Here is a 27,762-nt window from a genome sequence, read left to right as displayed (position 1 = left end):
TGCATGAAGAGTAAGCAATATTTATTTGAAATAAATACAGCCACTTTAGGGGGGGAAATGTCCTTTAAAAGAGAATAAAATGTTCGAAAGGACACCACAGTCTTTCCCAAAAGCAGACATTTCCTATCCCTGAAGTGTCACATTCTTCAAAATATTTTATATATGGATGTTAAACTTCGGTTCTCTTTGCTTTCCTCTGACATATTAAAATATCAATATTTCAAATGCTGGTATCAAATCTTTAAACCCTGTAAAAGCGAGATATTGATTTCCTTCAAGATGCACAAAAGTCTCCACAGTTTTAGAATACCCTTCCTGAGTTTCAGATCATACTAAAACATTGTCTCAAAAAGAAAAGAAAAAAGACTATGAAAATAGCTTTCCTTTGCAGTATGAGAAATAATTACTTTTTGGATTTACAAATAAAGGTCACAGAGTTAGTAATGATTGAACGAAACCCTGAAACATTATTTTCCCCCAAGGATACTTGGGAATATTTTACATGAAAAACAGAGTATTGCAAGGGAGAATTCACTATTGACGTACGATGGACACAATTTGGCTAATGCCAAGAGCTTTTAAGCGTCCGTGATTTCAAAGGAGAGATTCAAGAATGTGTGTTACATTTGTATTTAAAGTCAATAAGATTGAAAAGCGATTAACTTTGGCCGGATCATGCCTTGTACTTCTTCACCTGGTTGTAACGAACAGTTTTTATTTAATGGGCCTCATTTCAATTCAACAAGATACATGCTAAGAGCAAACTCCGGGCTTGATCCAGAAGGTGGATGGAGCTTATAAAAATGGACTTTTTCATGATGATATAATTACGATATATATGATGACTGAGAAACAGTGAGAAGATGTTCCCAAGGAACTTTGGAACATCTGGCTCACACATCCTCCTGTTCTGACCACCTTCACTGTATGCCTTGAATCACCTCTCCCTTTGCCCATTTCAACCCAAACCAAAATGTATTCTGGGTCAAACAAGAACACAAGCCTTTCTCGCTGTCTCTTGTCTAAAACAGAAGGAGAAGGAGGAGGAGGAGGAGGAGGAAAAGAAGAAGAAGAGTTGGTTTTTATATGCCGACTTTCTCTATCACTTAAGGAAGAATCAGACCGGCTTACAATCACCTTCCCTTCCCCTCCCCACAACAGACACTCTATAAGATAGGTGGGGCTGACAGAGCTCTAAGAGAATGGCCACTAGCCCAAGGTCACCCAGCTGGCTTCATGTGTAGGAGTGGGGAAACAAATCCAGTTCCCCAAATTAGCCTCCGCCACTCCGGTGGACGAGTGGGGAATCAAACCTGGTTCTCCAGATCAGAATTCACTGCTCCAAACCACCGCTCTTAACCACTACACCATGCTGGCTCTCCCACTCAGGCTTCCTGGTATAGGCCAACTATGTTTAGAGGGTGGTTTGCTATTGCCTTCTTCAGTCATCTACACTTTACCCCCAGCAAGCTGGGTGCCCGTTTTACTGTCCTCAGAAGGATGGAAGGCTGAGTCAACCTTGAGCCAGCTACCTGAAACTGACTTCCGGCAGGATCGAACTCAGGTCATGAGCAGAGCTTGGACCGCAGTACTGCAGTTTACCACTCTGTGCCACGGGGCTCTTGAGGGATATTTTAGTGTAAACTAACCTGGCATTTGGCAGAAGCATTTTTAGGATTTAATCCTTGATGAGGAAGCTGACCTGGGACATATCACAGAGTCCCAGGTGGTCCCAGGGAAGGGGGGTAGCCTTCTCCCAGGTTTAACCCCACCCAGGCTTCCTGATATAGCATCAGCCCCTAAAACCCATTGGTCTGTTTACCTTTTCTCCCTTGTGAATCCTGAATCCAATTTCTCATTGATAACAAATATGTAAAAGGAAATGTGCTTTGTCAAGGAGACAGGAAAGATTACAGTCAAAGTGGGATGCTGTTCACATAGAAAGCACAGGAAAAGGTAAGCAAGAACGAGGTGCACATTCTTACATTTCCAGTTCACAAAATGGCACCCTTCTGCATTCGCCATCTTACATCTACATGGTCATTGTTATTTGGTCATTGTTATTTAAAATGGGAGAAGGTTTGCTCTTCTGGACCTCAGTTCCCCTTCTGGATGTATCCTGGAGAAACCGCCTCGGCATAAACAGCGTCATGAGGATTCGTTTGTATTCCTTTCGAAAATTTTGGTTCAGAAGTCCATATATTATTGCGTTAAGGCAACTGTTGAAGTAGGCCATGAAATAGCTCACGACGAACAGCCACTCTGGAACTCTGGGGGCTATTTCCGAAGGATTACTGGCCACAGCTAACCCAATGAAGTTCAGCGGCGCCCAGCAGAAGGCAAAGATCACAAAAACGACAAACATGGTGAGAAAGTTCCTCAAGTCGCTTGGCTTCAGCCTCGGCTGGACTTCCGTCTTGACTCTCCTTCTCACCTGGAGAACAAGGATCCAGATCCGAAGGTAGCAGAAGCTCACGATGGTGATGGGTACAATGAAGTGGATGACGACAACGGCGATGGTGTAGTACGAGCTGGCCGTCTGGGTAAACGTGCATGAGTAGATGCGGGGATCGTACTCCAGGGAGCCAACGAAAAAATTCGGCACCGTCGCAACCACCGTCAATACCCAGATGAGGCAGACGTACAGCATGGTGTTCCAACCGCTGTACACTTTGTCGTAGGCAAAGCTGTGGCAGATGTAGCAGTATCTGTTGATTGCGATGGCGGTGATGTTGAAGATGGAGCCGATGACGCTGAGTCCCGTCACAAAGCCGCTGAGTTTACAGTGCGTCTCCCCCAGGGACCAGCCATTGTGGAAAATGGCAACCAGCACTAGAGGATAAGGGTACAAAGCCACAGCTAAATCCGCCAACGCCAGGCTAACCACAAACGCATTGCCTAGGAGAGAAAACAGGGTAGAGTGAATGTCATTGACTGACCCCAGAGTAATAACGAACAAATGGCTTCAAATGTCACTTTTGTTATTGGGAATTTTTATAATTGTTTATATTGCTTTGAAACCTTTCAGTGGAAAAGTGGTATAACATTTTGCAAATCGATGGTGAACAAATCCGGTGGAGCAAACACGGAATGGATTCTTTAAAAAAGACACAACTGTAACTGTGGAAAAGAATATATTGATGTTGGTGGGGAGGGACTTTCTCTACCACTTAAGGAAGAACCAAACTGGCTTACAATCACCTTCCCTTCCCCTCCCCCCAACAGACACCCTGTGAGGTAGGTGGGGCTGAGAGAGCTCTAAGAGAACTGTGACTAGCCCATGGTCACCCAACTGGCTTCATGTGGAGGAGTGGGGAAACAAATCCAGTTCACCAGATTAGCCTCCGCCGCTCATGTGGAGGAGTGGGGAATCCAACCCGGTTCTCCAGATCAGAGTCCCCCAGTCCAAACCACTACTCCACGCTGGCAGGAGTAGAAAAGAACAAGAATCCAGTTACACCTTAAAGACTAACAAAATTCCTGGCAGGGTCTGAGCTTTCGTGAGTCACAGCTCAGTTCTCCAGATACAGCTAGAATGTGAGTCCATCTATCCTTAAGCAGGGAAGAGTGCATTACAGCCCATTCCTGAAAAATGGGCTGAAAGTCCATAGGAGGCGGCGTAACCTCGCCGCTAGCGTAAGTGCGTGTAATCACGTGATTACACGCACTTACGCTGGTGGCGTGGCGAGGCCAGGCCCGCCGGTGGCAGAGTGTTGCCTGACCTCGCCTCCCCCCTCCACCGGCAAGGCCTCTCTGTGGTGCCGGCCACGGCGTAGAGAGGCCGCGCTGGCGCAGGGGGGGCATTCTGGGGGGGTGGGCCGGGGGAGGAACTGCCGGTTAGGCGGCTTCCTATCCCGGCTCGACTGGATACGCCGGCGTCGGGAACAGCGGTGCTGCACCTGTTTTTGAGCAGGCGCAGCCTCGCTGTTTTCAATGGGGCTTTTAGCCCCGGTAAAACAAAACAAAAAAAGCCGCAAAACAGCTTTTTTTGTTTTACAGCGTGCTTAGGAGGCGCTGCTGCACCTCTTCCCCGTTGACTCCGCATGCCGTTGTTTCAGGAATGGGCTGTTAGACACACAATGGCAATGTAAATTGGATTAGGCGTGATATGTAGGGGGGTTGTAGGCGTGGAGAAATTAGCATTGGTAATGAGACAGGAATCTCGGATCTCTGTTCAGTCCAGGAGAATGCATAGTTTGGCGCTTCATTATTAGTTGTAATTCAGCAGTCTCTCTAATCTCCCTTTGAAATCCCTTTGTAAGAGAACTGCTACTCTTAAATCAGCAACTGAATGTCCTGGAAGGTTAAAATGTCCCCCCCCCCCCACTGGTCTCTGAATGTTGTGGTTTCTGATGTGAGACTTATGTCCATTCGATCTTTGTCGCAGGGGCTGGCCTGTTTGTCCAATGTAGAGGGTGGAAGGGCATTACTGGCATGTGATTGCATAAATCACGTAAGAAGATGAGCAGGAGTATCAACCTGAGATAGCACGGCTGACGTTGCTGGGCCCACTGATGGCGTTGCTAGGATCCACTTGGGAGCAAATGAGACGAAATAGTTACTGAGATACTGAGCATGAAGCCAAATTTCCAGAGGGATGCTAAGCATTGTTACTTAACCAGGCTGAGTACTGCATCCAGCTGAGTAACATAGCCTCAGGCTAAACTAAGTTTGTCATACAGATGGGACCACAGCTAGCTAGGAGACAGTCACATGTCATGTTACGCCACCGGCCCTTTTGGAGTTAACGAGGAGCGTTCCCCGATTTGGGTCGGCAGGCCGATATTGAATTCCGTTGCCACTCACAGCATGTCCCAGGCCTCAGGCATGGACAGCACATGTCTCTTGGGGCCCACGAGAAAACAATTAACAGCCCCCTGCTTGCTCCTTACCGGCTCGGATCAGGACGGCGCAGCCACGCAACCGCCACAGGCTGCTCCTGAAGATCAGCAGGCATTTTCTGAGCAAGCAATCTTCATTGTAACCCATTCAATGGCCAGCAAATCACCACTCCCGGGGTGAGCTCTCAAAGACTTTGAAGGCCGCCAAAGTCTCCTGTTAACATTTCCCCGGCCTCGCGATCGGCGGCGCAGAGTTCTTTGCGGTGGCTATATTTATCGTTGCAACACGCTGCGAGAATCCATCGCCCCGCAGGGAGCCTCTTGAGCTTCTCCGTTTCTTCCGCATTTTATATCCTAGGTGGGTTAAAAGAGCTGCCAAGTCACAGTGGACTTATGGCAACCCCGTTGGGTTTTCAAGGCGAGAGACCAACAGAGGCAGAGGTTTTTAAGCAGAGGCTAGATGGCCATCAGACAGGAAGGCTGATTCTGTGAATTTAGGCAGATCATGAGAGGGAGGGCAGGAAGGGTTGTGTCAGCGCTTGGCTCTTGTGGCCCTTTCTTACATGCCCAGGGAAATGCCGATCACCACTTTGGGGTCAGGAAGTAATTTTCCTCCAGGCCAGATTGGCTTGGGATCCTGGAGAGTTTTTGTTGCCATTTTCTGAGCATGGAGTAGGGGTCACTGGGGTGTGTGCGGGGGAGGTAGTTGTGAATTGTCCTTCCCCCCCTCTGCCCCGTGGCGCAGAGTGGCAATCTGCAGTATTGCAATCAAATTGGGGTAAAGTGAGATCTGAGAGCCAGCGTGGTGTAGTGGTTAAGAGCAGAGGACTCTAATCTGGGGAAGACGGTTCGAATCCCCACTCCTCCACATGAAGCTAGTCACAGTTCTCTCAGAACTCTCTCAGCCTCACCTACCTCACAAGGTGTCTGTTGTGTGGAGGGGAAGGGAAGGTGACTCCAAGCCCGTGTGAGTCTCCTTAAAAAGGTAGAGCAAATTGGGGTATAAAAACCAACTCTTCTTCTTCTTCTAAAGTGAAGGCAGATATTTTTCCTTTCTAATAGCAGTTGCGCAAGAGCTGAAAAAGCAGATTAAACAGGCTGCTGATTAGCTAGCTAAAGACATAATTACAGGATTTGAAATTAGTTTTATTTTATGCTCAGTATTGAAAGCTCTGAGACATCCGAGAGGCTGAAATTTGAGGGACAGTTTCTCAGCCCATTTGGGACTCTAGGCTTATGCAAGGGGGGAGGGAAATATTTGCGACAATCCTTTTTAAAAATTGTTTTATTTAACTTATTCTCTGCCCTTTCCTGGCAAGGCCTGGCTCAGGACAGCTTCCAACAATAACAACTCACAACATAATACAATATAAATGTAAGATTAAAACAAACAATTTTAAAACAATTGTCCAGCTTAGATTAACAAGATGGTGTCCTAACTCCATAACCGCTTCTTAGAAATGACAAGAATATCCTCGATGGTGAGGATGGTCTAAGGTGATACTCAGGAGACCAACATCGACCCAGAAAGTCCCAGGTCCTCCAAGGAATAGGGACAGGAAGAGGGAACAAGGAGAAGGGGGAAAGGACTAAGAAGGGAAGGGGGAAAAGGAAAGGAAAAGGAAGGGATGGGAAGAACAAAGAGGGAAGGGAAGGGAAGCGAAGGAAAGGGAGGTCAGCTGATAGCATGGTAGAAAAAAATGGTAGAAAAAAAATTAGCCAATCCGATTTGGGACGATCCTTGACTCCAGTAGTATATAATTCTCCATAGCTAGGTCACTAATGAAGCATTTTGTTTCATTCTTGGCACAGGGCACAAACCCAGAGGAGAATAGCCAATATGAAGCCATGTACATGCAATAACGCTGTTATTTCTTGCCAACAAGAAATGTGGCTCAGGAGCAGAGCACCTGCTTTGCATGCAGAAAGTCCCAGGTTCAGCTCCTCAGCATCTCTAGTTAAAAGAATCAGGTGAGAGCCAGCGTGGTGTAGTGGTTAAGAACAGTAGTTTGGAGCGGTGGACTCTGATCTGGAGAACCGGGTTTGATTCCCCTACTCCTCCACATGAGCAGCAGAGTCTAATCTGGTGAACTGGATTTGTTTCCCCACTCCTACACACAAAGCCAGCTGGGTGACCCTTGGGCTAGTCACAGTTCTCTTAGAGCTCTCTCAGCCTCACCTGCCTCACAAGGTGTCCGTTGTGGGGAGAAAAAGGGAAGGAGACTGTAAACCAGTTTGATTCTCCTTGAAGAAAGGTAGAGAAAGTCGGCATACAAAAACCAACTCTTTTTCTTCTACTACTACTAACCAGGGCTGACCCTGCTTAGCTTTTGAGATCTGACAAGATCGGGCTATCCTGGGCAATCCTGGCCAGGGCTGGACTCCATGGGGCATGGGTAATCTGCTCTGCTCCCAGTTTGGGGGGGGGGGTCTAAGTTCTGTTGCCAAAAGTCTGTCAGATTATTTCCTGTGCGGACAGCGGGGTGTGCGGTTGTGTGCTTGCTTGCCTCGATGTGAAAAAGAGTATCTCCTGTTTTCTGCAGCAGTTCATTATTTTTATTTGCCTTCCTTTTAATTAAAACCACGGAGCTGCTATCTCCCCGCTGAGTGAGGGGCAAACTGACAAGTGAGTTAATTCTGTGTGCCATGGCGAATGTTCAATGTGTTAGTGAATTAATCCTGGAGGGAAAAATGAATCCTGCCGGTCGCCATGTGCTGCTTCTCAGCCCCATCCAGCATTGTAAGCAACAACCTTAACAAAGAACAAAAAGGTCCAAACCATTAACTAGTTTTTATTTCCAATAAATCTTATGATCCTTGCTTGGTATATTCACAAACAGTGGAGCAGAAGCCCGGAGCAGACACACGGTTCCCAGAAATCCATCACGATTAGGTTAGTTTAGTTACTCTCTGCAATGATTTATGCCTTTCATTAAAGACAAAACAATGTTTTAAACCTTTGGAAATTGGGAAGGAAAGAGCGTTTAAGCCGAACAAATGAGAAACTACGAGGGAAAGCGTTTCTTTCCTATCATCTCTGTGAAACAGCCTTCCTTGGCAAACACAAATTCATTCATTAGCTAATCAAATAATAGTTTGAGAAGCAGAGATCAGAAGAGATTACCATAAAAATGCATGTAAAATAGGTTAAAAACAAGACATGCCCCAAAAGAAATAACACAGGCCAAGCATCACATCATAGAAGAAGAGTTGGTTTTTATATGCTGACTTTCTCTAGAACTTAAGGAAGAATCAAACCGGCTAACAATCACCTTCCCTCCCCCTCCCCACAACAGACACCCTGTGAGGTAGGTGGGGCTGAGAGAGCTCTGTCAGAGCTGTGACTAGCCCAAGGTCACCCAGCTGGCTTCACGTGGAGGAGCGGGACTACAAAAGGAATACCAGCAAAGAAACTGAGTCTTTTCACTGGAATGGACAGCCACGTGGAGCACTCAAGTTGGGACGAACTGCAAAAGTTGCCCGATGGGGAGCGGTCAAGATGGCTGAACGCAATCCAAGAAGAATTAGACTCACTACAGAGAAATAATACTTGGAAACTAACCAAACTCCCACTAGGCAAGAAGACTGTGGGATGTAAATGGGTTTTCAGATTTTGGAATGTTTGCAAATACATAATGAGCTATCTTGGGGATGGGACCCAAGTCTAAACACAAAATTTATTTATGTTTTATATACACCTTATACACATCGTTCAAAGGTAATTTTATGCAATATTTAAAATAACTTTATCGATGAAAACAAAGTTTGTGTACATTGAACAACAGGAGGTGTGGAATTTTCCACTTGTGGTGTCATGTCGGTGATCAAAAAGTTTCGGATTTTGGAGCATTTCGGGTTTTCAGTCCAGGGATGCTCAATCTGCAGGTGTTGTTAGTCTTTCAGTCGCCCCTGGACTTTTGTTTTATTTCGCCACAGCAGACTAACACAGCTACTCCTTTGTGGGCACCCTACCAGTCTGTTTGGACCCAGAATGAGATAAAAAAAATGTGATTGATAGATAATGGTATAGCTCCATTGAACATGGAAGTTCCATTAAGCTAACAGCAATTGATAAACCTGTTCTCCATACGTTTCTCTGATTCAAAAAGAGCAACAAGAATTGTCTTAGGGCATCGGTCCTCCTAACTCATTATTGATGGGCCGCAGATCTCCATGGTCCCAGGCAAAAAAGGAGTCTTTCTCAACCCCTGCTCCCTGAAAGCCATTTAATAGTGACACCATCAGGGTTTGAACCTGCAACCCTCTGTATGCAAAGCATGTGCTCTACCACTCAGGCAAACCTCTTCTTGCTTGAAGAGAGTTGCATTTCTGGTCCATCGTTCTCATTTTCCCCCTCCCCTGCAATTTTAAGAATGTGTTTACTCTGAAATATTATTTCATTACTACTGTCCCAAACCTGTCCATCACAAAATGGTTCAAGGTCACAGCACACATGATTTATAGTGCCAGTCTAGAAGGAATGGTAAAAGAGTTTTTATGGAGACTGCAGGTGGTGATTGAAAGATTATGGCAAATTAGTTTCTCCCAGCTTGCAAAACTCTGCCTACCAGCCACCAGACACTAGCAACCAGGAGAAGAAAGGAGGTAAGTCTCAATTAGCATTGTGATCCTTCCCCAGGAAGGCTTCATTACTATCAGCAAAAAACAACAACAACCCAAGATCCTTGTCAAAGATAAATGTCCAGCAACTGAACTATAATTGGGAGGGGCTGTGGCTCAGTGGTAGACCATCTGTTTGGCATGCAGAAGGTCTCAGGTTCAATCCTTGGCATCTTCAGTAAGCATCAGATGGTAGGTGATATGAAATACCTCTTCCTGAGACCCTGGAGAGCTGCTGAGTAGACAATATTGCCTTTGATGGAACAACGGTCTGATTTAATAGAAGGTGACTTCAATTGCAACACTTGCAACAAAAAGGAGAAAACAAGATACACTGCCCCCCTTTAAAGTCGCTGGAAAAGACAATCATGCTAGAAAAAGTGGAAGGCAACAGCAAAAGAGGAAGGCCCAACAAGAGATGAATTGAGTCTATAAAGGAAGCCATGGCTATCAATTTGCAAGTCATGAGCAAGGCTGTTAAGGATGGGACGTTTTGGAGGACATTGATTCATAGGGTCGCCCTGAGTCGGAAGCGACTTGACGGCACTTAACACACACAAAGACTCATAGCCAGTATGGTAGTGGTTGGGATGTTGTAGTTGGACTGGAAAGACCCAGGTTCAAATCCCTGCTCTGCTATGACGTTCACTGCATAACTATAGGACAGTCACTCTCTTCCCCCACCCAATTTATTCTACAGGTTGTTGTGAAAATAATGGGGAGGAGGGGAGAACCCCATTTACTGCCTTGAGCTCCTTAGGAAGAAGAGCTGAACAAAAACAAAATTGATAGATAGCAATGAAAATGACCCAATAGCTATGAAGCCAAAGTCCCCAAGGCAAGGTGGATGCACAGCCTGGTGAAGTGGTTAGATCCTCAGACTAGGATCTGGGGAGGGGCTGTGGCTCAGTGGTAGAGCATCTGCTTGGCATGCAGAAGGTCCCAGGTTCAATCCCTGGCATCTCCAGTTAAAGGGACTAGTCAAGTAGGTGATGTGAAAGATCTCTGCCTGAGACCCCGGATTGCTGCTGCTGGTCTGAGCAGACAATACTGACTTTGATGGACCATGGGTCTGATTCAATATAAGGCAGCTTCATGTGTTCATGAGTCACAGGTTCGAGTCCACACTCTGCCATGGAAACTTGCAAGGTGACCTTGGGTCAGTTGTGCTCTCTTGGCCTAACCTACCTCACAGGGTTGCTGTTGTGAGGACAAAATGGAAGAGGGGAGAATGATGCTGCAAGTCGCTTCAGGTCCCTGTTGTTTTGTTATTATTTGTTCGTGCCAAACATCATTACAGCCATGAAACACCTACAGATACAATTTCTGTCTGCATTCCATACCTGTCTCAAAGGGAGAGGAAGATTGGAAACACTCACTTGTTTCTCTCACCCTTGACTGAACTTTTGATTGAGCCCTCGCTTGGGCAAAATCATCCCTTCTTCAGAATTAGTCGTAATGAAAGCGCCAATCGCTCCCCAAGCCGACACGGTTTCCCAAGATCTCGTCCACAGGTTGCAAAAGAGGTTAGGTGCATTTTTGTAACCAGAAAAGCTCAGCTGATTCATGCCAATTAAGAAATGCAATGGCGGGGGGAAGCTGTCAGAAATGTAAGACCCCCCCAAAAAATACCTTGCACTGTTAACTATATGCTGTTGTGATGAGCGGATGCAGGATACCCGGTTTAACACTCTTGGAGGCCACCATCTCAGAGAAAACATTCTTCCCTGGGAATGAAGCAACACACGCCTTGGATTTCAGAATGAGAAGAAGTGAGTTTTGCTTGACACAAATAGACAGGATGGAGATGACCATTTGCCCACCTGCCAGGAAAGGGCAAGATAGGTCGTTTATGCATGGGTATCTTCACTCACGTTCGCCCCGGGTCTGTCTCGGTTGTTCCTTGGAGTTCAGCATGAGTTTTCTGTCCATTAGAGGTGACCTCGCTGCCAGCCCTCACAATGTTCGGGTCTTCCCATTCCTCTGTTAACCCGACTCTTCCGTCTTCCCTGAGCAAAGCCCTGCTGAAATCCCCATGCATAAGGCAAAGTGCGGGACACGCGAGCTTGGTTTGTCTCACAGCCAAATACAAAGCAGCATGTCCAGAGGCAGGGATTGAAATACTTCCTGCTTCCTGTTTCCTTGGAGCGCTTTCTGAGCAGAAGAAAATATTTTTAAAACCGAGGCTTGGATTTCTCCCCCCTCCCTTTTTTTAGATTGCTCCATTTTTTATGTTGTTCTTAAAATGCTTTTTTATGTGGCAGTTGGGTTTGGGGGTGGATTTTATCTCACAGTAAACACTACAAGTAAGCCAATTACAAAGCAGCATTTAAAGGGGCGGGGGACTTGATTTGAGCTTGGAGACTGCTGGTGCAGAGATTCCCAACAGGAAAGTGTGAGTTCAGTGAGCAACGAACCTCAGGTAAAACTCCCATGCATAAACGACCACAGGTGCCTATTTGGATATCCTGAGCTATGCCATAGAAGTTTTTTTTGGGGGGTGCACCTTGATACGATTGGAGAAAGGCGAAAGGCAGCACACATGGGGACTCAAACCCAATTTCAGGATGGGTCACCATGAAACCTTCTCAGCTGAGGGAGGAAGAATGAAAAGGTCTGACACACTTGAAAGAATGCCGCAAGCCAAGAACATGGGAATGTGGAAGAAATGGCGTGAAGTCTGCTATGACCAGCCCCTGTTTCAAAGTTTCTGCTATGATCAGCCCCTGTTTCAAAGCTTGGAAAGAAGGTGGTTAAGGGGAGATACGATAGAGGTCCATAAAATTATGCATGGTATGGAGAGAGTGGACAGGGCGAAGATTTTCTCCCTCTCTCATAATACCAGAACACGGGGTCATCTGCTGAAGCTGGAGGGTGAGAGATTCAACACAGATGAAAGGAAGTATTTCTTCACACAATGCATAGTTAAATTGTGGAGCTCCCTGCCCCAGGATGTGGTGATGGCTGCCAACTTGGAAGGCTTTAAGAGGTGAGTGGACATGTTCATGGAGGAGAGGGCTATCCATGGCCACCAGTCAAAATGAATACTAGTCATGATGCATCCCTATTCTCTCCAGGATCAGAGGAGCATGCCTATTATATTAGGTGCTGTGGAATGCAGGCAGGATGGTGCTGCTGCAGTCGTCTTGTTTGAGGGCTTCCTAGAGGCGCCTGGTTGGCCACTGTGTGAACAGACTGCTGGACTTGATGGGCCTTGGTCTCATCCTACATGACTTTTCTTACTTTCTTATGTTCATGTTCCTGCGGGCTTGCGTCCCTTCTTTGGGAGGGAATTCCAAGATCTCAACAGTGACCTGTTCAATTTACTGAGCCTCACCATTTTCTTTCTTTCTTTTTAGTTCTGTTACACCTTGGATAGCCTAGGCCAGGGGTGTCAAACTCAATTGTTACAAGGGCCGGACATGACAGAAATGCCACTTGGTCGGGCTGGGACATACCTCACCAGCCCAGATCAAGAATGGAGTTGTGGGTGGCTGCCTCGGCTGGCTCTTGGGCCAGATAAGAGCTCTCAAGGGGCAAGATCTGGCCCTCGGGCCTTATGTTTGACACCCCTGGCCTAGGCTAACTGATCTTGTCAGATCTTAGAAGCTAAGCAGGGTTGTCTCTGACTAGTATTTAGATGGCAGACTACCAAGGAATAGCAGGGCCGTGGGGTAGGGCCAGGCAATGGCAAACCCCCTCTGTCTGCCTCTTGCCTTAAAAACCCTTCAGGATCACCATAAGTCAGTTGTGACTTGACGGCCCTTTCTACCACCCTGGCGTGTTTTGATCTAGTTTCCAATGGTCTAGTGAATTGAAATTGTATTTTTCCTTCCAAAGATCTCAGACTGTGTTCAAAGATCTCACCCAGGGCGCCTGTCCACTTATCCATGCATAGACCAGAAGCAGCACACACACACACACAAACACACACACAGCCTCTACCTGCACCTCAGAGAGGAAGGGCGGAGCATGAGTGGTGGCATGCAACCCTGTACTGCAGGAAGGGAAAAGGGAACACGGGGGGCAAGCCGTCTCTCACACAGGCAATCTTCCCCACTGCTTTTTGAGTATTCTTGGGGGGTGGAGAGTGAAGAAGAGGGAGTGGAAGATCATTTCACATATGCCATAATGAGAAGAACAAAAGTTGGTTTTTATATGCTTTCTCTACCACTTAAGGAAGAATCAAACCGGCTTACAATCACCTTCCCCTCCCCACAACAGACACCCTGTGAGGTAGGTGGGGCTGACAGAGCTCTAACAGAGCTGTGACTAGCCCAAGGTCACCCAGCTGGCTTCGTGTGTAGGAAGTGGGGAAACAAATCCAGTTCACCAGATTAGCCTCCACTGCTCACGTGGAGGAGCGGGGAATCAAACCCGGTTCTCCAGATCAGAGTCCACCACTCCAAACCACCGCTCTTAACCACTATACCATGCTGGAGAGACGTGCAACCACAATGCATATGAAACATAAAAACACAAGGAGATGCCTGTTGTATCAGATGCAAGGTCCTTCACGTCCATCATTCTCTGACAACAGTGGCCACCAAGATGCTACAGGGAATCTCTCAGGCGGGAGGGAAGAAGGCAAAACACAAAACAAAAAAAACCCCTCTCTTTCCATGTCTTAATTGAACTGTTTAATCCAACTGCACCTCATTGGCCCTCATTACTCCTTTCTGAAACAAAAGTCCTAAGTTGCTCAGCAATTTATGACTAAACAAACTGCTATGCAATTAATTTCCAAAATCAAAATAGTGCTTTGAGGAATACTAATCATCATTCTCCCTCCTCTCGACTCACACACTGTCTCCACTGAGAATCTTTGTGTGTGTGTGTATTTTCTTCATTCCCTCTTCCTCCTTTTGTTCTTCTCCTAAGAGTGGCAGCTTCAAGTTCTGTGGAACGTCAAAGGCTGGAGAGAGGGGAGAGAGCAGATGATTCAGCCCCCCTTCAGCAAAAACAGGCCAAATAACCATTGGCTCCTTATAAATTCACTTTGGATGAGACCTAGCCAATCATGTTGGAGGAAAGGCACCATGGTATAGCCCGATCTTCTCAGATCTCAGAAGCTAAGCAGCGTCCGTCCTTGGAAAGGAGACCTGAAGGAAGACTCTGCAGAGGAAGGCAATGGCAAACCACCTATGCTCTTCACTTGCCTTGAAAGCCCTTTGCTGGGGTCGCCATAAGTTGGCTGTAACTTGATAGCACTTTACACACACACACACACACACACACACACACACACACACACACACACAGCCAATTGTGATGCCTTTAGGAAAGCTGTAAGAAAATGTACTAGTTTCTGCCCTGAGGTTGGGTTTCTCCACTTCTGGCCTACTAATTGTTAACAGCTCCTGGATCAAGATTTCAATCCATGCCAAATGATTCATGTAACTTGATCATAAGCTCTATGTAGTAGTAGCACACTGACGAAGAAGAACAGTTGGCTTTTATATGCTAACTTTCTCTACCTCTTAAGGAAGAATCAAACCAGCTTACAATCACCTTCCCTACCTCGCCACACAACAGACATCCTGTGAGGTAGGTGGGACTGAGAGAGCTCTAAGAGAACTGTGACCAGCCCAAGGTCACCCAGCTGGCTTCATGTGTAGGAGTGGGGAAACCAACCTGGTTCACCAGATGAGAGTCTGTCACTCATGTGGAGGAGTGGGGAATCAAACCCGGTTCTCCAGATTAGAGTACACTGCTCCAAACCACTGCTCTTAACTACTACACCATGCTGGCTCTCACTGGTGCAATTAAGTACAGACAACTCATGAGCAAACTAATTTTTGAGCACCAGAGGTTTTTTGTGGAAGCAGAGGAAAGAGACCTTGCCAGGTAGATGTTTGGTCTTGTCCAATTTTATGGGTACTGCTTCAGCTGAACAACATCTTATCAGTATGGTACGATCTCAGAAGAATCCATTGCTAAAATTTGGGAAACGATTCCTAAGGTCACTGACCCAGGGGAGAAGGTTTGTGTGATTCCCCCCCCTGAAGAGATTTGTTTATTTAGTACCACCTCAGAAGCCTGAATAGTCCAGCTTAGCCTGGGCTCATCAGACCTCAGAAGCTAAGCAGAGTCAGCCCTGGTTAGTACTTGGATGGGAGACCACCAAGGAATACCAGGGTTGCAATGCAGAGGAAGCAATGTTAAAACCACCTCCATTCATATCTTGCCTTGAAAACTGTACAGGGTTGCTGGCCATAAGTCAGTAGCAGGTTGACAGCACTGTACATATGCACAATGTGGTGTGCTAACTGTTAGATGTTCGGAGATGTTTGGAGGTGGCTTGCCATAGCCTGCCTCCGCGTGGGCTGAGAGTGTTCTGAGAGAACTGTGACTGGCCCAAGGTCACCCAGAAGGCTTCTAATCCACTCCGAAACTCTGAACTTCACAAGCATCATCTCCACAGATGCAAGTGTTGAACATCCTCTGTGCCAAGTCACCCTTGCCAAGCACAAAGTCAACATTCACAAAGCAAAGTTGATGCACAATGACGGAAAAACAAAACACATTCCTGTTTAGGACCTAGAGTTCTTTAAAAGAAAGCAGATCCCAATCGAATCCACTTCTCAAAGTCCTGCAACTGGAGAGAATCCATACCTGCGGTTCTTTGGCCATTTATGCATGGCTGTTTCCTTGTGGTCACCCTCCAACTACTTGAGGGATATGCCTTGATTATGCATGCATTTTCTGACCGTCAGAGGTCATCTCGCTCTCCCCGCTCATTTCCATGTGTTTTGCCTGGGTTTTCTGGATGCAAGCCAAACACATATCCAGAAAATGCGGGCAAAATGTGCGGAAACACGAGAGGAGACCGAGGCAACCTCTGACGATCGGAAAATGCATGCATAATCAAGGCAAAGCCCTGAAGTCGTTGAAAGTGGGCTGGAGCTGTCCACATACCAGGTGCTGAAATGCATGCATTTCTTCTGAGAGAGTGCTATTAAAAGATCACCCTGCGGAGGAAGAATTTGGCAAACAGCTACTAAAAATGAATTGCTGGCAGTTTCAGCAAGGACCAAAGAAACAAACAAACTACAAAGGACTCTCTTACTTAATCCCACCACAAACAAGACAACCAACATCTTGCAAAGACACAACTCAAACAAGGCCAGATCAGGAGTTCAAACCTTATTGTCAGTGCAGTTTTTTTGGCTACTGAGACAAGTCTGAAAGAAGAAAAAGAGTTGGTTTTTATATGCCAACTTTCTCTACCACTTAAGGCAGAATCAAACCAGCATACAATCACCTTCCCTTCCCCTCTCTACAACAGACACCCTGTGAGGTAGGTGGGGCTGAGAGAGCTCTAAGAGAACTGTGACTAGCCCGAGGTCACCCAGATGGCTTCATGTGTAGGAGTGGAGAAACCAACCTGGTTAACCAGATTAGAGTCCACTGCCCCAAACCACCGCTCTTAGCCACTACACCACCACACTGGCTGCTTGAAATCCAAGACATGTTGGTACTCCAGCAATTTAGGCTCAACAAACTAAACTTAATCACAGTTTAGAATCTATGTTGGGTGTGATGAAAACAGCAGGTGGATTAGACCAGTGGTCCAACTAGTCCAACATCTTGTTTCTCACAACAGCTAACCCTGGAGGGCCAACAAACGATATGGAGGCCAAGGCCTTCCTCGGAGGTTGCTTCCTCACACTGGTATTCAGGAATTTGCTGCTTCTTCTAACTACAGAGTTCTCTTTAGTCACCAAAGCTAGTAGCTATTGATTGACCCCTCCTTCATGAATCACTCTAATCCCCTTTTAAAGGCAAATGGCCATCACTGTGCCCTCTGGCAAAATATTACACAATTTAATTACTCTCAGAGTGCAGGACTTCCCGAATCTATTGCCCGGGTCTCAATCTATTGCCTATCAGTTTCATTGGGTTGCTGTCACAGGCTGAGTTAACATTTGCATTGACCGGTCTACTACATCCCCACGATCCCTCCGGCTTTCGGCCACTATCGGTTCAGACTCCATCAGCATATATTTAAAGTTAGGATCTTTTTTTGTTCCAGCATGCACTTCTGATGCCAAACAAACACTTTGAAGACCAAGTGGTATCAATGGTGTGTGAAACACATAAAGAAGAGGAAGAGTTGGTTTTTATATGCCGGTTTTCTCTACTTTTTTAAGGAGAATCAAATCATCTTACAATCTCCTTCCCTTCCCCTCCCCACAACAGACACCTTGTGATGTAGGTGAGGGTGAGAGAGTTCAAAGAGAACTGTGACTGGCCCAAGTTCACCCAGCTGGGTTCATGTGTAGGTGAGAGGGAACCAACCCAGTTCTCCAGATTAGAGTCTGCTGCTCATGTGGAGGAGTGGGAAATCAAACCCAGTTCTCCAGATTAGAGTCCACCTCTCTTAACCATTATACCTCATTGGCTCTCACATGTTTAAGTGTCACATGGTCCCTTTTACTTCAAGAAGGGACCATGGTTCAGTGATAGAGCATCTACTTTGCATGCAGAAGGTCCCGGGCTCAATTCCCAGCATCTCCAGGTAAAAGGATCCAGTAATGTGAAAGACCTCCACCTGAAATGCTGGAAAGCTGCTGCCAGTCAGAGTAGACAAAGCTGACCTGGACAGTCTAATGGCCTGACTCAGTACAAGACAGCTTCGTGCATTCAGCTCATCATAACTTCTGCTGGATCATACCCTGCTGTTCCTCCGTCCAAGTTTTCCATTCACTGATCACAGAGAGAAAGAACTTGTAATACCTAAGAGGAAGCATTTTATGAACCTGTGTGACAATCCTAGATATAAGCAGAAGCGAGCTGCCATCCTGAGCTGCCAGCCTGGAAGGTCAGAGCTATGGAAATCTATGGGACACATTTCTTGATAAATGATTCTTGAAGGCATCTTAGGAAATTGCAGGAAGGATAAAATGAGAAAACGTTTTGTAGAAAAACAAGAAGAGTTGGTTTTTATATGCAGACTTTCTCCACCACTTAAGGAAGAATCAAACTGGCTTACAATCACCTTCCCTTTCCCTCCTCACAACAGACACCCTGTGAGGTAGGTGGGGCTGAGAGCTCTAAGAGAGCTGTGACTAGCCCAAGGTCACCCAGCTGGCTTTATGTGGAGAAGTGGGGAAACAAATCCAGTTCACCAGATCAGAGTCCTCCAAACCACCACTCTTAACCACTACACCACACTGGCTCTCCTTGTAGGTCTAACTCATCTCCAAACAAAAGGAACTTTGTTTTATTAGTAACAGCGAGAACATAATTCTAATTAAAACCACGCCACAATACAAACGTACCTAGGAGTAAGTCCTATTTAACTCAGTGGGATTTATTTCTGAGTACATTTGTATTTCTGTAAATCTGTGCCCCCCTTCTCATCTCCCGCTGTCCAAAAGAGTAAGTTGCGATCTAGATGGTGCATTAAGGGAGACAATAACACAACATGATCTCGTCTACAAAGATGGATCTGGACCAAGCGACGGAGTAAGGGTTGTGGGAGCCATTTTTATAACACATAGCATAGGTGTGAAAATAAACTGATGTGTTGGCATGTAACTAGATAATTTCAAAGCTGGTAGGATTTGCATAGCTTGCAGTTTAAGAATTAGAATTCAGTGTGTGCCGGAGCAGAATCTAGGAATTCCACAGAATGACTTGTTGGTTTCGGGGCTAACTACATAGGCTGGTGCCTTGACTTGGACAGCCTCAGGTTACCTGATCTCATCAGATCTCAGAAGCTAAGCTGAGTTGATTAGTATTTGGATGGGCGACCTCCAAGGAAACTCAGGGTTGTGAAGTGGAGGCAGGCAATGGCAAACCACCTCCGAACATCTCCTGCCTTGGAAACCCTATGGGGTTGCCATAAGGCAGCTGTGACTTGACAGCACAAAAATAAGAAGAAGTTGGTTTTTATATGCTGACTTTCTCCACCACTTAGGGAAGAATCAAACTGGCTTACAATCACCTTCCCTTCCCCTCCCCACAACAGACACCCTGTGAGGTAGGTGGGGCTGAGAGAGTGTGACTAGCCCAAGGTCACCCAGCTGGCTTCAGGAGTGGGGAAACTAATCCAGTTCACTGGAATAGCCTTGGCCGCTCGTGGGGAGGAGCGGGGAATCAAACCCGGGTCTCCAGATCAGAGTCCACCGCTCCAAACCACTGCTTCTAACCACTACACTGTGCTGGCTCTCTTACATAGGCTGGTACCCAGATCTGAAGCAGTCTAGAAGTTAAGGTGCAGTGGAATTGGGGGGGGGATGCAAAACATTTGGCAAGAGAAAAATAGGTGGGGTGTGAGTGGATTTCAGTCATGAGTTGGGAAAAAATTCAAGGCTGAATGGAGGTTCCCAGCATATTTGGGAAAATCTGTTTAGGATTTGGTGGAGGAGGGTCTTGGCAAAGCTTTCCGTGACTCAGCCCCAAAACATGCTTTCAATTCAGCCCTAAACAGAGGAAGCAATAATAGAACAGAAGATTCTGTTGAGTATGGACTGAGTGTGTTTAATCTGTACTGAATAGCTGAAATCCCAGACACCTTGAATGAGGTTTAATGTCCCATGAAGCAGGGGTTATGATTTCCAAACATGCTTGAACCTGAGAGCCTCGCATTTTTGGAGATTACCCACCTGGGGCATGTCATGTGATGGTTTTAAGCAAAGACGTGAATCATAGAATCATAGAGTTGGAAGGGACCACCAGGGTCATCTAGTCCAACCCCCTGACTAAGGCAGGATATTCACAACTACCTCCCCACCCCCACCCCCAGTGACCTATACTTCATTCCCAGAAGATGCCCAAGATGCTCTCCCTCTCATGAAGTGGAACAGCTTGCATGGTTAGGTAGCCCAGAAGGTTTTTTTCAGAGCATCCTTTTTGTGAGCTCTTCCCATTGTACATTTAATTCATTTATGCCATGCCTTTCTCCCCAATGGGGACCCAAGGCAGTTTACATTGTTCTCTTCTTCTCCATTTTATCTTCACAGCAACCCTGCAAGGTAGGTTAGGCTGAAAGAAGGCAGCTGGCCCAAGGTCAGACAGTGAGCTTCCATGGTACCAGATGACAAAGATAAGAACATAAGAAAGGCCATGCTGGATCAGACCCAGGTCCATCAAGTCCAGCAGTCTGTTCACACAGTGGCCAACCAGGTGCCTCTAGGAAGCCCCCAAACAAGACGACTGCAGCAGCACCATCCTGCCTGTGTTCCTCAGCACCTAATATAACAGGCATGCTCCTCTGATCCTGGAGAGAATAGGTATGGTTCTTGTAGGTTATCCGGGCTGTGTGACCGTGGTCATGGTATTTTCTTTCCTGACGTTTCGCCAGCAGCTGTGGCAGGCACCTTCAGAGGAGTAACACTGAAGGACAGTGTCTCTCATTCAGTGTTACTCCTCTGAAGATGCCTGCCACAGCTGTTGGCAAAACGTCAGGAAAGAAAATACCAAGACCACGGTTACACAGCCCGGATAACCTACAAGAACCAATGAACTCTGACCGTGAAAGCCTTCGAGAATAGGTATGCACCATGACTACTATCCATTTTGACTAGTAGCCATGGATAGCCCTCTCCTCCATGAACATGTCCACTCCCCTCTTAAAGCCTCCCACGTTGGCAGCCATCCCCACATCCTGGGGCAGGGAGTCCCGCCGTTTAACAATGGGTTGCGTGAAGATCTGGGGCAGTGGCGGGGAATGGGGAATCCCATACCGGCGGGGGCACGATCGCGGGTCTCCCAGCCCCGGCTCCCCGACCACCCACCACCGGCATGCCCCAGACCAACCAAGTCCAACCAGACCCGCCAGGCGACGATCCGGCGGACCCCTTCCTTGGAGGAAGCCCCCCCCCCCCGGACTTCTCAGCCGACCCCTCGCTGGCACCCACCGGGGTTCCTGAGCTTGCGGTTCTTGAGCACCGAGACGACCACCAGCAGGTTGCCCAAGACGTCCACCACGGTGGTGAAGATCAGCACGCTGGACAGCGCCGGCACCACCCAGCCCGGCCGCGGGTCGCTTGCACCGCCCGCCGCGCTGCCGGCCGCCGCAGCCCCGGGGGGCTCCCCTCTCGGGGGGGCAGCGAAGCCCCCCGGCCCGCAGCAGCTCCGCAGCGACCCATTCTCCAGCATCGCGGAGCCCCCCGCCCGCCCCCTGCCCCGCTCGCCCGGGCCAGCATCGGAAGGGGCGCTGCGGGAGCGATGCAGCCCCTTCTCCCGGCTTTGCAACTGGGGGTAGTGATGGGGGTGGTGTTGGGGGGAGGAATTGCTCTGGGGGGGGCATGCAAGAAAAAGGGGGCGGGGCTCCAGGGCGAGGGGGGCGGGGCGACCCTTGCAATCGCCTCCCTCTCCTGCTCCTGCCGGGGGAAGGAGGGGAGGCTCTTTGCGCGGAGCTCCGCCCCTCCCAGGGGCCGCGCCCCCTCCGCCTGGCTCTTGGGCGGGGGTCTCCCCGCGAGAAAGCGGACGGTGGCCCCCCCCCCAGGCCAGCCTCAGACGAAGAGGCCGGAGGGGAACTGCGGAGGGGGGAAGCGCACGTGGGGACGCGTCCTGCCCCTCCTGGGCAGGACACGCCAATTCCTCAGTGGTGGAAAGGGGAAGGAGGTACGCGTTTACAGGAGGGCAAAGAGGACTGGGGGTGGTGGTGGGGGTGGCTTGTTTGCAGGCTATTAAGCCACCTTCAGTCACATTTATCTTTTTTTATATAATTTTTTTATTGCTTTTTTTAAAAAAAGTCACATTTATCTTAAAGCATTTAAAAAATAGCACCTGTAAGACTTCGAGGAGGGAAATAAGGTGACAGGTGGATTCTTGCCTGAGCATCCTTAAGGGAAATGCCATCTTTGGCATTATAAACTTTCCCAGACAATCTATGGTACAAGAATCCTACTGGAATCAGACGAAATCTCTGTTGACGCCAACATCTTATTTCCAAAATTGGCCAAGAAGGCTTCCCCACTGTTTGCCCTTCAGCAACGGAAGAAGAAGAGTTGGTTTTTATATGCCGACTTTCTCTACCGCTTGAAGGAGACTCAAACCGGCTTAGAATCACCTTTCCTCTCCTCAGAACAGACACCCTGTGAAGTAGGTGGGGCTGAAGAGAGCTCCAACAGAGCTGCGACTTGCCCAAGGTCACCCAGCTGGCTTCGTGTGTAGGAGCGGGGAAACAAATCCAGTTCGCCAGATTAGCCTCCGCCGCTCATGGGGAGGAGTGGGGAATCAAACCCAGTTCTCCAGAGCAGAGTCCACTGCTCCAAACCATCGCTCTTAACCACTTCACAATGCTGGCTCTTCAGGGGTAATCAGAGGTACACTACCTCTGAAACTGGAGGTTCCATTTAGCTGTGGCTAACCATAGTTGATAGAATTTGTCTCCTCTCCCTTTAAGGCCATCTAAGATAAGGAACACCACTTTCTCCTGTGGCAGCAAAGGCCAGAAAATGGATTCCCTAAATTTTTGGATCAAGATAGATGAGATGGTAGGAGAAGAAGGGGTGACTGGACACCCCCTTTTAACATTAAAAGTTGATCAGGGTGGCAGTGCTACAGAGGGGAGGGGGTTTCACCTTCACCAAAGCAGCTATTTCCTTCATGGAGGAAACACACAAGTACCATAAAATTCTGATTTATTTTCCCCTGCAAGGCCAATGGCAGCTTTGGGAGAGAATGATGGGGGCAAGATTCCCCAACAGGGTGCCTTTTGGCACCATGCTGCCCACTAATACATCTCACAGTGCCTGCTGAGCTTTTCAGAAAGTGGGTGGGGCCCCTGTAAAGCATGGCTTGTATTGGCTGCCCTCATTCAAATTAAAGGGTCCCCCCACAGCTACATAGTTAAATTGTGGAACTCCCTGCCCCAGGATGTGGTGATGGCTGCCAACTTGGAAGGATTTAAGAGGGGAGTGGACATTTTCATGGAGGAAAGGGTTATTCATGGTTACTAGTCAAAATGGATACTAGCCATGATGCATCCCTATTCTCTCCAGGATCAGTGGAGCATGCCCATTATATTAGGTGCTGTGGAACACAGGCAGGAGAATGCTGCCGCAGTCGTCTTGTTTGTGGGCTTCCTAGAGGCACCTGGTTGGCCACTGTGTGAACAGACTGCTGGACTTAGTGGGGCTTGGTCTGATCCAGCATGACTTTTCTTATGTTCTTAAATCACAGCCACTTCAGGTTGCCTAATGAGGGAAAACAGATCTCCGGAAACTCTAGTTTGACATCCATTATTGCTCACCCTTTACATTTTCAAATCTACATCAAATATATAGTCTCAAACTGTGCAATGTCTGATTCAACCTCAAATAAAATGTAGGAAGCAAAATGGTTGGCCACTGTGTGAATAGACTGCTGGACTTGATGGGCCTTGGTCTGATCCAGCAGGGCCTTTCTTATGGTCTTATGTTCTTATGTCCCACAGGACACCTTCAGTTCCAGGATTTCAGCTAGCAGCAGGGCAGAGAAATGTCTTGGAGACCTTGAAGATTGATTCTTACTTTGAGTGGACAGTAGTAGGCTAGTAGTGCGGTCCTGTGCAGACTAACACACCTCTAAGCCCATTGGGTTGGATACGGAACATGGTCAAGTTGGTTTCACGCAAGGGCTTCTCGCAATTACTTTCTTGTGTTTCCGCTTGCAAGAGAGCTCTTACGGGAGTGGAAATGTTCCGTGGGATCCAGCCCATAGATTCAGTGAGCTTAGGCTGGAGTGACTGTGCATAGGATTGCAGTGTAAATAGACCATTGGTCAGATTCATTATGTTCTTGACTGTCCCATTCTTATCCCAAAGGGTCCAACTAAATGATGAAAACCCCCAAAGGATTTTGACAATGACCTCCCTTGGCAAACGAATCGCCTGTTTATTCAAGTCTGCTTGGATTCCTTCTTTAAGGAGCATCTGTCAAAGTAAGTTGCTGGAAAGCCCACATGGGAAGACTTTGAAACTGATGTCAGCCAGTGGGTGGAAGCTGGCAGCAAGTTACAGCTTAGTTCAAAAGAACATTTCGAGATTGAAGTACGCGGCTATTACCCTCTCCACGAGGCTGGCATCCCGAGATTGGTTCCTTTCGCCGCTCAGAGGTTAAAATAGGATTTTGCTTTCCTTTCGCCTCTGCCAAAGCTTTTAAAAAATGTATGCTGTGGGCTCTTTGTTGTCGCGGTTGCTCCATGCGCAGAGGGGGAGCGGGAGAGATGTCTTTCAAAGTGGCTTCATCCCACCATTGGAGCTTTCCTGCAGTTGCTTCTATCGGATGAAGACTCGTCAGGCTTCCAGCATTGCAGAGTGGAACAGCGGGAGAGAAGCCGGTGAATGCAAGCTGCCCCGGTGTGCGCCGCGTTTCCCACAACGGTATCTGGATGATCAGCTCTGTGTGTTTCAAGATTCAGTGCTGGAAGGGAGGGAAGGGGATGCACTTGAGGGTAATTTTAAGGGATTGGCTGGATTTGGTGTCAAAGGAAGCAGCAGGTGTTGGGAAAAGATAATGGAGGTGCTGTTGAAAGCATGGTGAGGCCTTCAATATGTCTGGGAAAGTTGCCTTAAAACATCTCTGGTGTGCTGGTCTGAGCGGAAAAGCCTGTGGAGGGGATTGCATATGCTGTGGAAGCCAAGGGGAAGGAGCTGCCTTGCTAGAGACAATGCGAAACCCTGCTTGAGAAAGTGGTAGACGTACATCTGGGTCATACATTCTGCCTTGAGACTTTTGCGCAATATGGCTTTATTAATGTGTTTTTGATATATTTCCCCTCATTTTTCTTACCTTTTTTTAAAAAGGATCCTGAAAGAAGAAGAAGAATTGGTTTTTATATGCTGACTTTCTCTACCACTTAAGGAAGAATCAAACCAGCTTACAGTCACCTTCCCCTCCCCACAACAGACACCCTGTGAGGTAGGTGGGGCTGAGAGAGCTCAAAGAGAACTGTGACCAGCCCAAGGTCACCCAGCTGGCTTCATGTGTAGGAGTGGGGAAACCAACCTGGTTCACCAGATGAGAGTCTGCTACTCATGTGGAGGAGTGGGGAATCAAACCCAGTTCTCCAGATTAGAGTCCTTTGCTCCTAACCACAGCTGTTAACCACTACACCACTCTGGCTCGCTGTCACATGCTGCCCATGAAGGAAAGCCTCCCCACAACTATATTTTAAAGCCATGCCAACGGTATATCTGGAGGGCAGGCACAACAAAGTCCCTGTAGATAAAGGTCAAGTATCGGACGAGGATCTGGAAGAACCAGGTTCAAGTCTCCACACTGCCCTGGAAGCTTGTTGGGTGACTTGTTTCATGAGTCCCTGAACCTCCCCCCTCTCAATATGAACTAAAAAATGAATAATGGCTGGCTTGTTTTTCTGAGCAAAGTAATCAAGTCCTATGAGGAAAGGTTGAAGGAGCTGGGTATGTTTAGCCTGAAGAGGAGAAGACTGAGAGGGGATACGATAACCATCTTCAAATACTTGAAGGGCTGTCATATAGAGGAGGGTGCCGAGTTGTTTTCTGTTGCCCAAGAAGGTCAGACCAGAACCAACGTGTTGAAATTAAATCAAAAGAATTTCCATCTATACATTAGGAAGAATTTTCTAACAGTTAGAGCAGTTCCTCACTGGAACAGGCTTCCTCAGGAGGTGGTAACTGCTCCTTCCCTGGAGGTCTTTAAGCAGAGGCTAGATGGCCATCTGTCAGCAATGCTGATTCTATGACCTTAGGCAGATGATGAGAGGGAGGGCATCTTGGGCATCTTCTGGGCATGGAGTAGGGGTGACTGGGGGTGAGTGGGGGAGGTAGTTGTGAATTTCCTGCATTGGTCAGGGGGTTGGACTAGATGACCCTGGTGTTCCCTTCCAACTCTATGATTCTATGATTCATTGGCGTTTTACATTGCAATGAAGAATCAATCCATTCGTCCAGATGGGCCAGTCGATAAACCCTCTGTATCGTGCATGAGATGCAAAAGTGAAAGGAAGGACTTCTCTTCTCCTGCGAACCATGTCTTAAGAGGTTCGTGAACTCTCCCAGCAACTCAGGGAACGTGTGTTATTCCACGGAAGCTCGCTGTTCTGGCGCGTTCGTCTCTGAGCCTTCTTGCTTAAGCGTGTGCAGATCTTGAAGGGGAAAGGTTACGGGGGCAGTAGACAGATGCATCATTCTTGAGCGCAGGAGCACCTGTCCGGTTAAACGTCTCAAAGGCCATCAAAATGACTCACCAGAGATTTCCCTTGGGGAGATTTCCAGTCTGCCTCATTGGAGAGGTGGCATCTGAAACCCGATAAAATCTATTGACATTTTCTCTTCTTCTTCTGCCACGATACAACCTTGTTGTCTAGCGTCAGACCCCCAAGAGTCTGTCAAAACAATGAAATTTTTAAAAACGGAAGGTCATCTATGAAAGTGATTACATAGGACAGGCATAACCTCTCCTTGTCGGGGTGCTTGAGGGAGATGGAGCAAGCTCAGTTCACCTGCTGATCATACTCAAGTTTTTGGCAAGCCTCCTTCCACACAATTTAGCTCTCCACTTAACTCTCCTTCTCTCAAGCCCTGCTCTTTGCACCCACCTGCAGAGGGGAAGAGGGTGGCAACCAGCAAACAGGGCTTTTTCACTGGTGGCCCCTCGCCTCTGGAATACTTCCCCCTTGAGGCGCACCTGGTGTTTACCCTCCTTTCTTTTAGGTACCAAGCCAAAACATTTCTTTGGCTTTTAACTAAGGGGTTTGATCTTTTCAGATGGTGTCTACCCTCTTCTTCATGCCTGAAGACTATCGTACAAAGGTTATTTTTGTTTGTGAAAGGTTATAAGCTGGTTTTGATGGCATGTTGATTTAGTGGTTTTTATGTCGCTTTTTTGATATGCTTTTATCATGTTTTACTTTGTAACCTGCCTTGAGCAGGTCTTTGGAGAAGCAGCACAGAAATTTCCTACATGAAAGCACACCATTCAAGTGTCAACACATGAAGCTGCCTTATACTGAATCAGAGCCTTGGTCCATCAAAGTCAGTATTGTCTACTCAGACCGGCAGCGGCTCTCCAGGGTCTCAGGCAGAGGTCTTTCTCATCACCCACTTGCCTAGTCCCTTTAACTGGAGATGCTGGGGATTGAACCTGGGACCTTCTGCATGCCAAGCACTCTGTCATGGTCAGAGTGCTTCCTTCTCTCCTTCCCATTGACCAACCAAAGTATCTTTCACCTGCCCCCACCGTTATCAGCTTTATATGTTATTCATTTATTAAATTTATACCCCACCTTTCTCCCCAATGAGGGTCCAAAGGAGCTTATATCGTTCTCCTCTCCTCCATTTTGCCCTCACAACAACCTGATGAGGTTATGTTAAGAGTAGGTG

General features: G+C 47.4%; 1 protein-coding gene across 1 annotated transcript; it reads right to left on the bottom strand.

Annotated features, from left to right (window-relative positions):
- Positions 1-2,032: 2,032 nt before the first annotated feature.
- MTNR1B (melatonin receptor 1B) lies at positions 2,033-21,569 on the bottom strand. Its single transcript, XM_056858068.1, has 2 exons — positions 21,329-21,569; positions 2,033-2,898 (listed from the first exon to the last, which is right to left on the bottom strand). The coding sequence occupies exons 1-2, from the start codon at positions 21,567-21,569 to the stop codon at positions 2,033-2,035; spliced, it is 1,107 nt and encodes a 368-aa protein (XP_056714046.1).
- Between the last annotated feature and the right edge of the window lie 6,193 nt (positions 21,570-27,762).

Source organism: Euleptes europaea, chromosome 12, assembly GCF_029931775.1.
Source record: "Euleptes europaea isolate rEulEur1 chromosome 12, rEulEur1.hap1, whole genome shotgun sequence".
Taxonomy (NCBI): domain Eukaryota; kingdom Metazoa; phylum Chordata; class Lepidosauria; order Squamata; family Sphaerodactylidae; genus Euleptes; species Euleptes europaea.
Note: the sequence above shows the minus strand (reverse complement) of the source record. Positions and strands in the feature narration are given on the sequence as shown.